Here is a 17,853-nt window from a genome sequence, read left to right as displayed (position 1 = left end):
CAGCTCCATCTTTTCGTCCAAATACGGTCAAAATCCAAGATGGCGACAGTCAAATCACTAAACTAAATTAGAGGCTTCAAAACGGCAGTCCACAAGTCAATGGCTGACATCACAGTGACTATGTCCATATTTTTTTTTTTTTTTTTTTTTTTTTTTACAGTCCATGGTTTTGTCGCAGGGCAGGCGTGTTATGGATACTTGGTGTCAACAGTGTCGTCACAGACATTTTACTTGCAGGAGAAACACGTTTGGTTTTTGGGGTTTTTTTTTAATGACTTTTAACTTGTCTGATGGGACAAGTAAATTTCTCTTCCACTTGCCCTACAAAAAAATCCACTTGTCTCATACAACCAGACAAGCCTTAAAGTCGAGCCCTGATTTAAAAGCTTTTATATTCCTCATGATTTACAACAGCTTGAAATGTATTGTGTGTAGATTGGTGAAAAATAAAGGTCTGAATACTTTCTGAAGTTTCTTGCTTGATTGAAGTGCAGTGTATGTGGTACTTACAGCCTGGGGATGATGTTGCCTGCATACTGGACCAGCTCATAGAGATCTGCCACTTTGCGTCCCTTGGCAAACTCATCAGTCAGATAAACCTCTAGGTAGTGGAGTTCGTCAGAAATAGCCATATCTGAAAAAATTGTCAGGGACAAGTGCTAACCCACCATAAATCATCCACATACAAGAATAATTGCTAGCAGGTTAGAGATACAGATATTTCCAAGAGCTGTCAAGTTGCTTTCCACCGAAAATTAGACGGTGTCCTTTGTAATGCAGGGGGCGTGACCCCTCATCTCCTGTGGTGATCATGTGCCTGCCCTAGAGTTTAGAATTTACAGAAATGACAGTTTTAATGATTATGATGGTAGAATCCAGGTTGGTGCAGATGGGTTGACAAGAATTGAGTTAGAGTATTAACAGAGAAACATTCAGTAATCCAAAGTCATTTTTGAGTGAAAAATCTGACCATTCTAACTCCATGATCAGCAAGCTTTGCATACATCTCACCTCAACAGTGATCTCTCAGTCGGCAAAAATATGTAACACACACAATTTAGCAGCCAACCGTTACAAAAATATCAATACAAGAAAGCTCTGTGAAGTGAGCAAAAATGTATTATTCAAGCCTTGTATCTGGAGTTGTAATGATTAGTCAATTGATTAACCTGAAACTATTTTGATTAGCAAATAATTATTTGTGTCTTTTTTAGAGGCAAAAATACCAGATAATTGCTGGTTCCAGTTTCTAAAAAAGGTGAGATTTTGAGGATTTCTTTTGTCATAAATGATGACTGACTACCTTTGGGTTTTGGACTGTTAGTTGGACAAAAAAAAGACATTGGAAGATGTAGACTTGGGCTGTGGGAGATTATAATGGAAATATTTAATTACAAATCGATTAAATCAAGAAAATAATCATCAGATTAAATCAATAATGAAAATAATCATTAGTCATAGCCCTGCTTGTATCCATCTTTTTCTTGAGACAAAATTTCCACAATGCATACCCAAAAACTGTAAAGGATACAGAGCTCATAGTAGCTCTTTGGAGAAAGCATGGAGGTCCTCAGCTCACCCAGCATGTTAGAGGCATGTTTCAGAGCATCCATCAGCTTGTTCTTGTCCTGTAAACCGCACAACAGAGTCGAGCTATAAACATAAGAGAATCTCCACAACCAAAATATCTGAATATTTAAAAAAAAATGTACAATTGCTTAATAAAAGTTACATCATAAGTATAACAAGTTACACACACACAGTATATACATACACTTTTTAAAAATAATCTAAATAATGAAATGTCATATTTCTGGGGGTTTTTTTGGGGGGGGAGTTACTAATCAAGGAATATTGTGAAACACAGTGGCGTCGTTAGGCCTGGCCATTCACAAGGCTACAGCCTGGAATGTTTTATGAATAACCCCGAATCTCAAAGTTTTTTTTTTTAAACAACAGACCTGCCAACCCTGGACGAACTTTGAGTATCACTTCCACGACCTTGATGCGTCAGATGCAAATCACTGCCGTTCGCACAATGAATTATTGTACATAATTTGCAAACATACATGTAACGTGTACATCATGCACACACATGCAGCAAACTGACAAAGATGTGAGGGATGCACTGATATGAAAATTCTTGATACCAATAACAGATTGTTTACAAAAATATGTGAAGATGCCTCTTCTGTTAGTTGGTCATTTATGCCTGTCTGTCCATTTGTCTTTCACCTGCCTAAACACACATTACCAAGGAACACAATTTCTCTCAGGCCACAAACTAACCTCCCACTTCTGCTGCATTTATATAGTTTATATTGTTTACACCTCCACAATAATCAAACTTTAAGCCCATTTGATTTTTGAAAATATGATTTTCAGCTAATTTGAAAAGATTACAATGTAGCTGTAAAACCCAAACGAGCCTAAACAGACTATTTTGTGGCTATGATTAAATTAATATTTTAGAGCTGGGTAATACAACAGTTCTCATTATAGGAATAATGACAATACAGGCTGAATATGAACATGGCTGTTGAAACTGTAGAAGTTATTACATCCCTCAAATATTGTACTTAATTTGCAGTGAGGGGTTGTTTCCTTGAAATTTTTCTGGAGTAGGCAAAGTTATAGACTACAGTGCCAACACACACACACACACACCTTGCAGGCCACAGACCCATTCTGCCTTTTACAAACATCTGCGCACACATGCTTCCTAGTAACTTTCTAGCTAACATTAATGTTATTTCTGTGGCACATTAACTCACTTTTTTCCATCATGCCACTGCTCCTCTCATTACGGTTACGGGTTTGGCTGCAACAATAATTACGAATACACACTATGAAAAAGTCACGTTTTACAATCTGCGACATACAGACAATATATCCTAACGTTACTTTGCTACCTTAAATGCCTGGTGAACAAGCAAGCTAGCTTGCGAATTACGTAACGTTAGGCTAACGTTATTAATTTTAAATATTTTCCCAAAGTAGGAAGGTCTGCATTAACTTAACACAATTCACAAATTCAACTTTTCACATCCACCCCAGTACGTTTACAATTACAAATGAGTTAAAAGTAGCATCCTCACTTGAGGAAATAGCAAGCTGGAGTGAGAAGGGGGATCGAGAGGGTTAAAATCAGTGACATGTTGCTTTCAATTTGCAGTCTCTTGTAATGTCATTACGCATTTGTCAAGTATGACCATATCATGGATGTACAGACCATATCCCCACTGATATTTGGGTGAAGGCTGGAGGAATGAGTTCGGTGCTATGATTGGTTGAACTCTTCTTCTTCTATTGCTTTTCGGCAGGCTACAAGCTGATGCCTCTTGCTGTTGGACTTGAGTACTGCACGTGCACAAGTGAACCATAGATTTATGAATTGAACTCACAGGCGTCACCAGCTTTTGCATAGTTTAGAGTGACCAATCGTATCAGCATACTTTGATGTCAAAATGCGTACCTGCTAAGCAAAATGCATACAGGTTGGCAGGTCTGGAAAAGTAAAAAAATAGCACTAGATCTATTCATCTGCAATTCCAATCATGCATTAAAGCCCTCGAAGATAACATATCTATCAAAAATGCAAATATGTTTTGCAAATATGTTCAAACAGCAGATCTACTTCACACTTGGCACACACACATTTTATGAGTGCAAGAGAGAGAGAGCAGCAGTTACAGGGCTTGTCACTGTTGGCTGGTGGGAGCTAGGTAGCTAATTCACTAAGGCAAGACTTGAAGGCTATGGATATAAAAAGCTTTTTTCAAAAAGAAACAGGATGATGGCAACAAGGCACAGGCAAGGCTAGAGGACATGGTAGAAGAGCTCTATCCTGTTGCTGTAGCAGCACATGAGTCAGCTTTCGGGGGGAGCTCACTTATTTTCTTTTATCAAGGGAGCTTGAGGACTGACTGTGACTCTTGTTGCAAAGAAACATTTATAGCTGCACGTAAGTAGGCCTACTTGCTTTATGTCAGCACATCTAATATATAATAATCAGTTAATGACCAAATCAAACCTCCACACGGGTATCAAAACCAAACTTCATAGTATGATACAATATGGCCAACTAACGCAGGGCACAGTGTACTCTGCAGAGTGATGTAGCCTACAATACAGTGCTAACAGCAAATAATTCTGTTAATTGTGAATAGCCCTTACCGTAAAACAGAAGTGACCACAGAGGCCTGACTTCTCCCCAAAATTTCACAAATCATGTTTTCAGGGGAGCTCATGTCTTATTAAGAGGAGCCAAGCTCCCCCTGGCTTCCCTGTTATTCACACCCGGGACGTGAGAGTGTCACGGCCTCATCTACAGGCTCAGGTTGGTGAAGAACAAGGTTCTTTAGCTAGCTAGTCTAGCTCAGGTTTTTGTCACAAGGCACATCATTTATGACATGTATTTCCAAGGCATATCTTTACATATGATTACATAGCTATGTAAATCATCATAAATAAGACTAGCCTAATTCCAAGGCACACCTGACCAGCTCCCAAGGCACACAGTTTGAGAACCACTGGTCTAGCTAGCCTGCACTCACTGATGGAATAGTGCATTAATGCTTTTGTATAATCTGATATTGGTTGGTGTGTTCAAATAATTGTTTAAGTCTACGTATAATATAAATTGATAAAGAACATGTTCATGATCTAATCATCACATCAAAAAATAAGAGATTTGGTAAGATTGTGGTTGGTATATGCTGACTGCATCATTTTTATGACCAGGACAGGAGAGAGGGGAAGAGAACAGGAGGAGAGAGCAGAGGAGATGAGGAGTGCGACAGACAGATTAGTTGCTGAGGAGGTGAAGAAGAGGAGAGCAATAGATAGACAGATAAGACACAGTTAACACAGTTTGTCAGTTCAAATTTGTCACAGTTCAAAAGGAGGACACCTGTCCGCAACTTTTTGGTAGAGCACAGTGTCTCAGATCTTATATTCATTTTACTCTGAAATAACTTGAAAATGGTGCAATTATCGTGTGAAAATGTAAAGATTTCTGGGCTGGGCTAAGCGCCCAATGTTTCATGATCTTAAAAACACCTCTGGTGAAACACCTTCTTAATTCTGTCCAGTTCTCTGCATTATTGACTGCGGAACACCATGCAATCCATTGTTCATATTTTGTGTTTGTCTCTGGTCACTCATTTGTATGTATAAATTGTCTCTCTGGTCATGTTTTATGGATGTGAAAAACTAAGTTTTATGATAGGTAGCCAATAGATTTCACCAAAGCTGTGATTTAGTATTGTATAGCATTGGACTTTCAGCAGTGTCTAGCTATGATATTAAGAAGTCTGACAACCCTTAAGGTATTAATTACTTAGCTAGATAAACATTGTCAATGTTAGACATTCAGGTTAATCCCAAAATTCTGCCAATGGACTGCAACTCAGCTTGGGCGGTATCTATTTCTTCATTCCTGAATACCTTCCCAACATTTCACCTGGGTATTATGTAAGATATTTTTGGTCATAATTAAAATTAAAAGTCCAAATAGAAAATTAAAAAGAGATCAAATTAAAAAGATTATTTTACTACACTACTAGGAATAATCAGACCATAATTAAACTTAAAAAGAAAGAGGAAATTGAAATAGCAAATTTAAAATGGAAAAGCTTATATGGAAATACTTAAATTAAAATTAAATTAATTTTGCCTCCATGAAGTATGATGGCATTTGTAAAATACAAACATTTGCAGCAACTAATGGGAATAAAACCCAACGAGCTGACATTCATACCAACTTCATACTGTGATTGGTCAGCTGCATGGAGGTGAAAAAAGAGTTAGGGTTTGAACTTCTCTGTCAGCTCTTTTCCTTTCAGTTTCATTCATTCAGTTTTTATGTAAACAACAGAGTGCAATACTATGAATGTCTTCAAGAAGAGACTGTCTGCAAATATGCATTGATATCCCTATCTTGATAACATATCTCCTTCCATTTCTATGACAACTGGCTTTTCACTCCATCTTCGAGAACGGCTGTTCCAAACAACTGTTAACACTTTTGATTTCTGACATGGTTGGCCAACAACTACTAATTCTGATCAAACATAAAACCGAGCCACTCTTTCCCCACAACTTTTTTTATGTAGCAAATAGTGCATACAGTTTTGTCTGTGTTGGCTAGTTCACCTGTACCATCTGATCTCAATCAATAAAACTTCATGTAGCACCTTTCATAAAAGTCGAATGCAATTCAAAGTGCTTTATCATGAACCAACTGACCTCTGGTGGCGAGTATTGTGCGCTACATCTTGTAAGTAGAGCATCACTGTGTCAGTCCAGATCCCTGAAATTCTTGGCTGTTTGATAAAAAGATGGGTTAAAGGACTGGTGGTGAGCACCAACCATTCAAAGTAAATGGCTGGTGATTTTATTTGTCTTATTGTCAACAAATCTCATGCTTGGTCATGTATCAGAAGTGGCGTAACTTGATATCCGATATGGGTCTTTGGTTTGGATGTGGCAAAATTGCTCAAGGGTGCCCCCTAGAAAATTTCAAAGTCAAAGCTCCCACCTTTAAATTTGATGTTTATGTACAGAATTTGGTAGGCAGAAGTAATATCTACAGACTTTGAAAAAAGTCTCTTGGAGCCCTACCCTAAGTCCAACAGGAGGTCAACCATTTTGAATCTACTGTACACTTTTTTCGCATAGTGAGACCTTTGAGGCCATATATTTTAATGAAGCCCTCCTAGAGATTTAACCTGAGCAACTTCAAATTTGGTAGGTGACATCTAAAATACCTTTACGGTGCTAAATTGCAAAGCTCTTTTGTTTCCACTGAACATCCTTGGCGTGGCATGCCAAAACAATTTTGGGTCATCTTGAATTTACTTTACTTTTTGCACACTTTTTGGCATTTCCAGGCTCTGTATTTTAACAAACTCCTCCTAGAGATTTAACCTGACCGACTTCAAATTTGGTCAGTGTCATCTAAAGACTTATGCGATGAAAAGTTATCAAAATCTTGACTTTTCATTAAATGCCATTGCCGTGGCAACGTGGCAAACATCAATGTTTCGCTATGAAGCGTGAATTTATTGTAATTTGAATGTACATTGTCTAATCTGCCCCACATTTATCATGTTTGATAAGAGTCCAGGCCTGGACACATCTACATGTCAATATTGAGTCATAGTCATAGCGCCACATACTGACAACCAGTACTGGGAATTACACTACTTTTGGCAGTAACTACTTATGTAACTAATTACTTTTTCTAATTAGATAGCGTGATTACTGAAATTGTAATGGGCTCGTTTTTTTCTTACGCGAATATAGTGGATAACTACAGAGGACAGCAGACAAACGCACACACAACACAAACATATCATCCAACCTTACCATGTCTCAGAGCTGTGTTATAAAGTCATGTCATTGTAGCCAACTCTTAGTAAAAAATAAACTTGTCTCTAGAGCTATAATGTAATATATTGTAAATAATACCTGTTACTCAACTGTCACTGCTATTCCTGATTTAAGTCATGGATCTGCAGTAGAACCCAGAGTGGACTATCGAGTTGTCTTTCTTGTCTGTTTGTGAAACTGGACTGAACTGAACTGATTTAGGGATGCGGAGCAAAAAAAATGGACTTTTTACCGAGTGGATTGAACTCTGATACTGTGGGACGAGTTACAATTTTGCATTAAAAGTAACACAAGCATGAGAAATTTGGGGCAGATTAGACAATGTACATTCAAGTTACAACTTCCTGTATCAAGGCGGAACATCAAAGTTTGCTATGTCACCACAGCAAGGGTGTTCCGAATTTGAAGTCCGTCAGGTTAAATCTCTAGGAGGAGTTCATTAAAATACAATGACTGGAAATTGCAAAAAGTATACAAAAATATCAAAGTAAATTAAAATGGCTGACTTCTGTTGGAAGTATGGTCAGGAGGGTATGGCTCCATGAGGCTTTTTTGTTTGTCTGGACATGATACATGTGCCGACCAAATTTCATTCATCTACATCAAATTTAAAGGTGTGAGCCCTTAATTTGAAATTTTCTAGGGGGCGCCCTCAAGTTTGCCACATCCAAGTCAAAAATATCCCATATCGTATCTAACTAGAAAATACAATTTCTGCGACTCTCTATCAATTAAGGTTCAGATCTCAAAAACTATAAGTCCTATGTGAAATGTATTTACACTGTGAGAGAGAGGAGGCTTATAGCAACATACTGAGGCAAGATATGTGCGTGAGGAGTTAAAATTGTGGGAGTGACAGCAGTTTAGTAAAACATGTCTGGCCTAAAATTATCTGTGCTCTCCACTGTGCCCGATCACATGACACACTGGTGAGACCTGATATTGTCTGATATCCCATATCAGACAACTAAATATAATCCTTCTGACGCGTGTGCCAAGTTTCATGACTTTTCAAGCATCCCTAGCCCTTCAAAGACAGCTTCCTGTTTCATGGCAAACAATGCGTAGCCTTGGCAACAGCTTTTGATGAAAACTCAAAAGCTTCACCATTCAGCATCATCAACGTCTTACAACATAGCTGACCAAATTTTAGAAGGATCTGCTTAAGCTGATAGGAGTAGTTAGTAAAAGTATGGGGCTTAAAACTTCCTGTTGCCAATAGGTGGCACTATTACTATAATTCAATATTGTCCTTTACACTCCTAGGTGCTCGGGCCCTAATTAAAGCTGCAAGCAGCGATGATCAGGCCCTTGCACCTTAGCGCATGTGGGTGCATGCTGCAGTCGAAGGGCTTTTATTGCAGACATTCAGATGTGTTCAGGAACGGGCTCTTATCAGACGTTGCACAAACAAGTTAAATATCACTTCCTGTGTCCATTATGTAGTGCTAAAGAACACCCACTTATTATACATCATGTTACTATATATCAACTGTAGACCATACCTTGAAAATTTCAAGTGAATCGGATGATGTTTGTCATAACAGGCTGACTTCCTGTTGTCAGCAGGTGGCCCTATGACTCACTATTTACACATAGATGTGTTCAGGCCAGGACTCTTATCAAGTATGAGAAATGTGGTGCAGGTTGGACAACGTACATTCAAGTTAAAACAACTTCCTGTTTGATAGCAAACCATCGATGTTTACCACTTCGCAGCAGCAACAGCGTTGAATGACAACTCAAGATTTTGATAACTTTTCATCTTAGGTCTTAAAATGAAACTGACCAATTTTGAAGTTTGTCAAGTTAAATCTATAGGAGGAGTGTGTTAAAATATAACACCTGTAAATTTCAAAAAGTGCACTAAAATTGCAAAAAAAATTCTAAGTGGCTGACTTCCTTTTGGACTTATGGTATAGCTCCAAGAGGCTTTTTTTTACGCATCTGGACATGATACAGGTGCCTACCAAATTTCGTTCATCTACGTCAAATTTAAAGGTGGGGGATTTTAAATTGGACACTATCGAGCCACACCCATGACCCATAAAATATTAAATATTAAACCACTTCTGACGAATGTGCATAGTTTGATAAGTTTTCGAGCAAGTTTAGCCCCTCAAATTTGTTTCTTTTGGAAGAAGAGATATAAATATAAATGCATTTCCAATGGAAAATGCATGTTAATACTGCAAACTCAAATAAATTGCAAAGCATTGCTGAAAATACTCAAGACTTGCTCAGCATCCCAATTTAGAATTTAGTTACCATGGCATGTTACATTGAAGAGATATGACAGTTTGCATGACATACTGAATCATGGCACCACTAGCCCATCCTTGTGGTCATCAATAAAACACCACCATAGTATTACTGATTCTCAGGGAGAACTTGTGTACCAAATTTCCTTTTATTAAAGGCAACAGAATTGCAGAGATATCATGTTATAAAGTTACTTGAGCGCCCCCTTTTGGTAGAATTTTATGAAATTTTACACAATTGTACAATGTCGCCTTATGTTCAATTAGATCCACAAGTATGGAGGAGTTGAAAGCTTTCAATATTAAATTATATAAAATCACTGGAATATGCTAGAGATCTGAAAAGTAAATGCACACCTGTCTCTTAAGAGCTGAACATTTTGATATTTGAATGGTTTCTGTCGCTCAAAGTATGGAGGAGTTGAAAGCTTTCAAAAAATGTACGGAAGAATAAGAAAAAGAACTGGAAATGCATTTCCTGCAGAAAATGCGTGTGAATGCTGACAGCTGAAATGAATCGCAAAAAATTGCTGCATAAAAGTACTTAAAGAGCTGAATATTTTGATATTTGGTTGAAATAGCTGAAAGTGTGAAAGAGGTGAATGGTTGCGAAAAAAACATACGGAAGAAGAAAAAGAATAATAATAAAGATTTGGATAACAGAAGTGTGAATGCTTTCACCATTCACACTAACTAGAAATGCATTTCCTGCGGAAAATGCATGTGAATGCTGAATACTGAAATAAATCACAAAGCGCTGTTAAAAATACTAAAGACTCATTCAGAATCCCCATCTGTACGAATACAAATTGATTACCATGGCATGTTACATTTAACAGATTTGGCAGTTAATAAGTTGTATGGTGGTGTTTTGTTTATGACCAAAAGGTGGGGCTATTGGTGCCATAATTCAGTATGTTGTGCAGATTCTCATAGAAAACTTATCTACCAAGTTTCACTTCATTAAAGACAACAGAATTATAGAAATAGCATGTTAAAAAGTTACTTTAGCACCCCCTTTGGGCAAAATTTTATGAAATGTTACACACTTCTGACAGTTCACCTTGTGTACAAAATTCCCAAATTTGGTCACAATCCGACTCTTTATTGAGGAGTTATTGACCATTAAGTGCATTAGGCCACGCCTTCAAAAGTTTGCTAACCAATAACAGACAAACCGTCAGTGATATCTGAAAACAAATAAATAAGATGTGTTCAGGGTCCTCTAAACATGGTATGTACCAAGTTTGGTGAAGATTGGATGAAATATGCGCCAACAGAAGCAAAACGTGTTTATCAAAAAATCCAAAATGGTGGAAAAAAAATTAAGGCACAAATGGGCGTGGCCTATATCAGTCTAATCAGCATCATCCAAGGAACATCCTAAGCAAATATTTTTTTGATAGAACTTACTGTTCATGACTTATTAGCCAAAACGCAAAACATTTAATAACTGACCACATGGTGGCGCTATTGGTACCATGTTTTAATATATAAAGCATTTCCCGATGGGACACCAATACATCACATATGAACATTCTATCACTATTAGTTTTTGAGATATTAGCTTTCAAACATTCCTCCCATAGACTTTCCATTATAAATTTTAATGTTAAGAAAATGTATATAAAAATCAATGGATTATGATACAAAGCTGAAAAGTAATAGCATAGATGTCCTTTAAGAGCTGAACATTTTGATATTTGAATGGTTTCTGTCACTCAAAGTATAGAGGAGTTGAAACCTTTTCATAAAACATACGGAAGAATAAGAAAAAGAAGAAACTAGAAAAATTGCGTGTGATTGCTGAAAGCGAATTGCATTCCAGTTATGCAGATTGCATAACTGGAAGCTGAACACTATTGAAAAATCTAGCAAGATTAAAATCAGCAATGGGTGGAATTGAACCTACACCATCATGTTTGTAAGACAGACATGCTATGCACTGAGCTAACATGTCACACAGCAATGCCAGACCAGATTCTGGTGTTTACTCTGTCAATTGCATGAAATTGACAAAAAGGCAGTTCAGCTCAGCTCATTAAGCAGATTGACCTCACCTGGACCCCTTCATCCTTCAACTCTACTGAGTTCTGCCCTAAGCGGGGCTCAAACTCACAACCTTTGGATCTAAAAGGAGTTCAGAAGTGACATGAGCTGTACATTTAAACGTACATGAGTTCTGCTCAAACACTCTTAGCTCTCTCCTTAGTGAATTTCTCACTAATCCCACAGTTGTTTGGACGCTATTAAGATCTGCTAGTTTCTTAGCTCAGCTTACTAGCACTGGCCTCTATCTTTCCCTCTCACTCTCCTGCTCAGTGTGTCTTATGTTTAGCTATTCCTCTACCTCCTTTAGTGATTATGGTACATGTAATAAATGTAGTTTATTTGCCGTGATGGAGGCCAGGCTCGATGTATTGAAAGCGCAGCTCTGTAGCAGTTAGTAGCAGCTAGCCAGCCCCCAGTAGCCGATGTGAGCCAATCCAGCCTCTCAGTTTAATTATATTGAACATTTATTGAACATCTGTTATATTTCTGTCAAGGAAAATTAAATCAAGATAATTACTGTTATCGTTTTATCACCCAGCCCTACTTCAGAGACATGCTATTCCTTCTGGTTTGCATCTTTGTGGGGAAGAATTCATACTGCAGCAGGATAATGACCCCTAACACACCTCAAAGCTTTGCAGGAACTACTTGAAGACCAAAGCAGACCAACGAGTCCTGACTCTCATGACCTGACCTCAACCCCATTGGACATTTATGGGGGCACTTGAAACGGAGAAAGCCAAGCATTCTGTGACATCACATGGAGCTCTTTGGAACATTGTCAAATTGTGCTGGGATAACATGGGTCATCAAGTTTTGCACAAACTTGTAGAGTCCATTCCAGCTCGAGTGCATGCGGTTATTAAAGTAAAAGTGAGACATACCAAATACTAAGATATTTTGAAATTCATGGACATTTTTTTTAAAAAAAGATTCAACTTTTCACTCAAACTGTTAAGCTGATACTATCATTTGTAATGAAAAAATAGTATTACATTTGAAACAAATGCAAAACAGGAGTATCTTGACAAGCGGTCTCAGACTTTTGGACCCTACTGTGGATTTGCAAACTAAAGACACCACTGCCCTGTAATGTGTGATGCGGAATCAGTTTTCCTAAAGAAAACTAACATGTGGAATGGAAAATGTGCACTGGAGATGCCAGTATTTTTACTCAGCAAAGGGGACCTTCAGGCTTGTCAGCTCATTATGGCTTAGAACTAGCGGTTTAAAGACTTATCACAGCCATAATAATATTTATATATTTATAACAAAGTGAAACCATCCTACCAGGCATCGCTTCATCTGGAATGACTGGACCTTCACAGCTTGCACAGCTTCATCTAGAAGCTTCTCCTGTTCATCCTGGGGGGACTGCTGTGTGGTTGGCTGTAATACCATGAGAATGGGTACACAAGTTGAGAACAGATACAAGTTCTTAAATGCTAGAATAAATCAACAATACAGACAGACATTCATCAAGCACTTTATTAAGAACACCATACCAATTAGATTAGATTATTTTTATTTCAAACATGTTAAAATAAAATATATAGGCAGCGAAACAAAAAACAAAAATAAGCAAACTTTCAGTAAGCAACACAAATAATAGCCTTTCAATGTTCGAAAAGAGCATAGGATCAAGTATATGAAGCTTTTATTTATACTTCATCAATCAAATAAAAGCCAAAAACATTCAAAACAACACGAGAATAAATATAACTTGCATAGAAACAACAACAAACAAAAACAACACAAGTCAAAAAGACACTGTACCACATCATATTATTCCAGTCCACCTCTTTGTTCCTCCATTCTATATCTGTTCAATACGTTACTATTAAAGATACTAAAACTGGGAAGGGCCTCCTTTTGCTCTCTAAACAGCCTAAATTCTTTGCAGCATGGATTCCACAAGATGTTGGAAACATTCCCTTGAGATTCTTGTCCATGTTGACATGATTGCATCACTTCATTACTTCAGATTTGTCAGCTGCAAATTTGGTTATGCTGCAAATCTCCTATTCTACCACATCCCAAAGGTGTTCTATTGGATTCAGATCTGGTAACTGGGGAGGCCACTGGGGTACACTGAACCCACTGTCATGTTCATGAAAACAGTTTGAGACAACTTTTGCATTATCAAACTGGAAGAAGCCATTAGAAGATGGTGAATTACTGCCATAAAGGGAGTCACATGGTCAGCATGGTCAAGGAGGTTTGTGTGGGTTCACTAAGTAAGGTGAGGATATATTGTGGAATGCAAGTGTGCTGAGCTTTCGAGTGCGGAGGTGCACTCATTCTTGACACCAAAATTGCAGTGCGCTACTGGATTGAGATCACCACACCCTCCGCCTGTGGCACACAGCGATTCACCAACATATCAAATTGACAAAGCCAAAGAAATAACGTCAGTATGGCTCAGAAAAATGGCAGTTTATCAGTGCACCACAGAATTTATTGCCATTTGCACAGGCAGAAGCACATTGGAATTGTTATGCAGTTCACTCAGTCAGGATTAAAAAATAAATGAAATTTAAAAAAAAAAAAAAAAAAAAAGAGCAACAAGAGTTTATCCAGCAAGGTGCTCTGCTGGCCAATCATCAATCTGCAAGCGCACACTCCTCATAGATTACTTTGTAACGTCGCGGTGAAAGATTAACAGTTGCAGCTGTGAATCGGAAAATCCTGTCTGAACATATACATATATATATATATATATATACATATATATATATATATACATATATATATATATATATATATATATATATATATATATATATATATATATGTATATATATATATATATATATATGTATATATATATATATATATATATACATATACATATATATATATATATATATGTGTGTGTGTGTGTGTGTGTGTGTGTGTCTGATAAGCCTTAAACGCATAAATCTGTTACTCCAAATGGACTTGCTGGATCTCTCCGGTATCAGAACAACAACCCTCCACCAGCGCAGCCCTCTGAGTTGTTGCAGGGCTGTTTTCGGTCTATATCCTGGCAGAGCTTGAACTGCCGTACCCGTGCTGTGTGGAAAACACCTATATACTCCTAATTCTGGGATCCTGGTTGCCGAAATTAACTCCCCAATTTCGCTCCTCTGTTACATCTATGATTGTAACTCCATCAAATCTAACGTAGCTGACGCGGCTTACCGTTTGCGGAAGGAGCGTGCACGTCCGCACGAAAGGCACATTCATGTACGCGGTTTGCATGCGATGTGTTCTGATCTTTAACAGTTTTGGCATGGCAATGATGTGTCTGATTTGCTAACCAGCTCATGCAATTCCCATTCACATAACATTTAACCTCGTGTAAAATATGACACAGCACAGTGAGGAAACAAGCTAACAACAGCTAACGTTAACGTTAACGTTAGCTGTCTCACAGTCACCTGCTTTGTCCCGTACATCTCTGGGGTAACACTGGTTGACTTATTTGATCCTACATATATCGTGATATCAGGGCATGATAGCTTGAAAAAAATAAACGTTCAAGTAAAGCACCTCGCTAAATGCTTGCAAACAGTTGGTAGCTTGTTAGCCTTGCTAGAGGCTGTCTGACGGAAGCGTTAGGCCATAGTAGCTCACATACAGGTCGGGTTTTAGATCAATTTAAGATACACACTTTACATTACTTGTAAACGAAATTAAACGCATGCGGGGTATCCGAAGGACACATGCGAACAATTTGCGTAATCTTGTTTTTGGAGAACTGCTTACCATGGTTCTTAGATCTGTGTAGGATCAGTCGGAGAAGTCTGCCTGTCATGTGACTCACAGCAGTGCTGCCTTCATGGTCTGTCTGTACACAGCTGTACACAGTAGATAGGCGTGGCCATGTGTCCCACTACTTGCAGGTTATGGGGAACTTGGACATCACCATGGAGCACATGTGTTTTTTTCCTCCTTTATTGAACCCCCAAATTCATACAATCAAAAAATGAGGGCTCAATTCAGCAGCGCCAAAGTCAAAGTCCACAACGTGAGCAGCAGAACATAACAGATGTTTACGAATACCCAACAAAAGTTGATTGCAAAATAACGTTATCACCCTTTGAGCAATTTGACGTTGAAAAGACGTTTAATAGATGTCTATCATACGTCTATTTGTCTGTAGACGCTGAGTTTAGATTAAGGTTATTCGAGGTTGAATAACGAGAAAATTTAGTGGACGTCTAAATTTAATCTAGACGTTTGTACACATCTTTATAGACGTTTATCAGACGATCAATAAACGTCCAATATATGAATTTAGACGTCTAACGTTACTAAACTTTCATTTTTCAACTTATTTTCACCAGGTTTCAGCTCAGCCGTTTAATCAACGTCTGTTACACTGATAAATAACACAGATGGCCTATTGCATGAAGCATAAAATATGCAAATATTCAAAAATGAAAATACACAAAAAACAATGGATGACAGAAGAAAATAAACATAATATATAATATATATATATAGGCCTATAAAATCCCTCTCTCAACCCTGGGGCTGCTTCATTGAATGTCGTAGGGGGCACTAGGGAGCCAGTTTGCATCACTGACTAAATATTATCACGTAGACGTGTTCAGGCCTGGACTGTTTTCAAATGTCAAGTTTCAGGCAGATCCGACCATGTACACTAAAGTTATAGCAATTTCCTCTGTCATGGCGAAACATCAAAACTCAATGCCACGCCACGGCCACACGCTTGACCACTTGACCAAAATGACCACTTTTATCAAGATGGCCGACTTCCTGTAGGACTTACAATACAGCTCCAAGAGGCTTTTTTGTGTGTCTTGACATGATACATAAGCCTCCCGAATTTCATTTTCCTACGTTAATCTGGAAGGCGGGGCTACAATTTTGAAATTTTCAAGGGGGCGCTGTTGAGACATATTGTCACATCTATGCAAATGACCTATCCAGGATTTTAACTGGTGTCACTCCAGACATGTGTGCCAAGTTTCGTGACTGTAGACCCATCCCTTGTCCCTATCGTATTTCATGGCAAAGGATGTGTCGCCATGGCAACGGCGTTTTGATATGGGTCATGACCTGCCGAATGTAGCATTACCAAGGTCTTACATCTTAGCTGAATCAATTTCAGGTGCATCGGCCACATTTCCTAGGAGTAATACAACAAAGAACGACGCATGATACTTCCTGTTGCCAGTAGGTGGCGCTATGACTGTCACTAAATATGGGCCTGACAATGTGTTCAGACCGGGACTCTTAATAAACATATGAAATTTGGAAAAGATCAGACCATGTGGAGTCAAGTTATAAGGCTTTGAAATTTCGTGGCGAGACATCGAAATTCGCCGCGTCGTCATGGCAACACCTTTTGACGAAAAGTCACCAACTTCATAATATACGATCTCCAAGGTTACTATTCTGAGTAAATTTGAGGTGGATCCCATCACCGTGCGACCCACAGAGTGTCAAAGTGTAAAACATGTAACTTCCTGTTGCCAGTAGGTGGCACTATGACTTAGATCCAATATTGACACATGGATGTGTTCAGGACGGGACTCTTTCCAAGCACAAAAGGTTTGGGTCTCTTAGGATCGTGTACAAGAGGGCTTCGCGCTGGTCAGCGCTCGGGCCCTTATAATAATAATAATTCCTTTGGATACAAGAGGGCTTCGCGCTGGTCAGCGCTCGGGCCCTAATAATAATAATTCTTTTGGATACAAGAGGGCTTCGCACTGGTCAGCGCTTGGGCCCTAATAATAATAATTCTTTTGGATACAAGAGGGCTTCGCGCTGGTCAGCGCTCGGGCCCTAACTACATAGAATGTGGGTATTTTTGCAATACGCAGTGTCTGCTAGCCTAATATTCCATTTCTCTGCGCAGTTTGATGATGGTCATGATAGTGATGGTAATGACAATAATGACGATGATGTGATGTTACCAAAATGTAAAATTCCCTGATATTCGAGATTAAATCAATACATTTGTTAAATTCCCTGACTTTCTGTCTGGAATGCATGCTTTCCATAACTTTCCAGATTTTCCATGCCCTGGTGAAACGTAGGTAATAGCAAGAAACACAATCAGTTTATTCATAAACTTTACAGTCTTGAAGTGGCACAGTAATGACAGATTCAAAATTAAGTCTGTAGCAGT

At 38.4% G+C, this 17,853-nt stretch overlaps 1 protein-coding gene across 1 annotated transcript in view; it reads right to left on the bottom strand.

The window, feature by feature from the left end:
- Positions 1–15,588, bottom strand: part of vps35 (VPS35 retromer complex component) — a 59,032-nt gene extending 43,444 nt beyond the window's left edge. Inside the window, exons 1-4 of the mRNA XM_067598220.1 lie at positions 15,459–15,588; positions 12,999–13,097; positions 1,532–1,628; positions 511–634 (exon numbers count right to left, since the gene is read on the bottom strand). Of these exons, the coding sequence (XP_067454321.1) occupies positions 511–634; positions 1,532–1,628; positions 12,999–13,097; positions 15,459–15,461 (323 nt within the window). The 5' untranslated portion in view covers positions 15,462–15,588. The remainder of the gene's footprint in view (positions 1–510; positions 635–1,531; positions 1,629–12,998; positions 13,098–15,458) is intronic.
- Between the last annotated feature and the right edge of the window lie 2,265 nt (positions 15,589–17,853).

Source organism: Thunnus thynnus, chromosome 1, assembly GCF_963924715.1.
Source record: "Thunnus thynnus chromosome 1, fThuThy2.1, whole genome shotgun sequence".
Taxonomy (NCBI): domain Eukaryota; kingdom Metazoa; phylum Chordata; class Actinopteri; order Scombriformes; family Scombridae; genus Thunnus; species Thunnus thynnus.
This window is presented reverse-complemented; position numbering and strand designations above follow the sequence as displayed.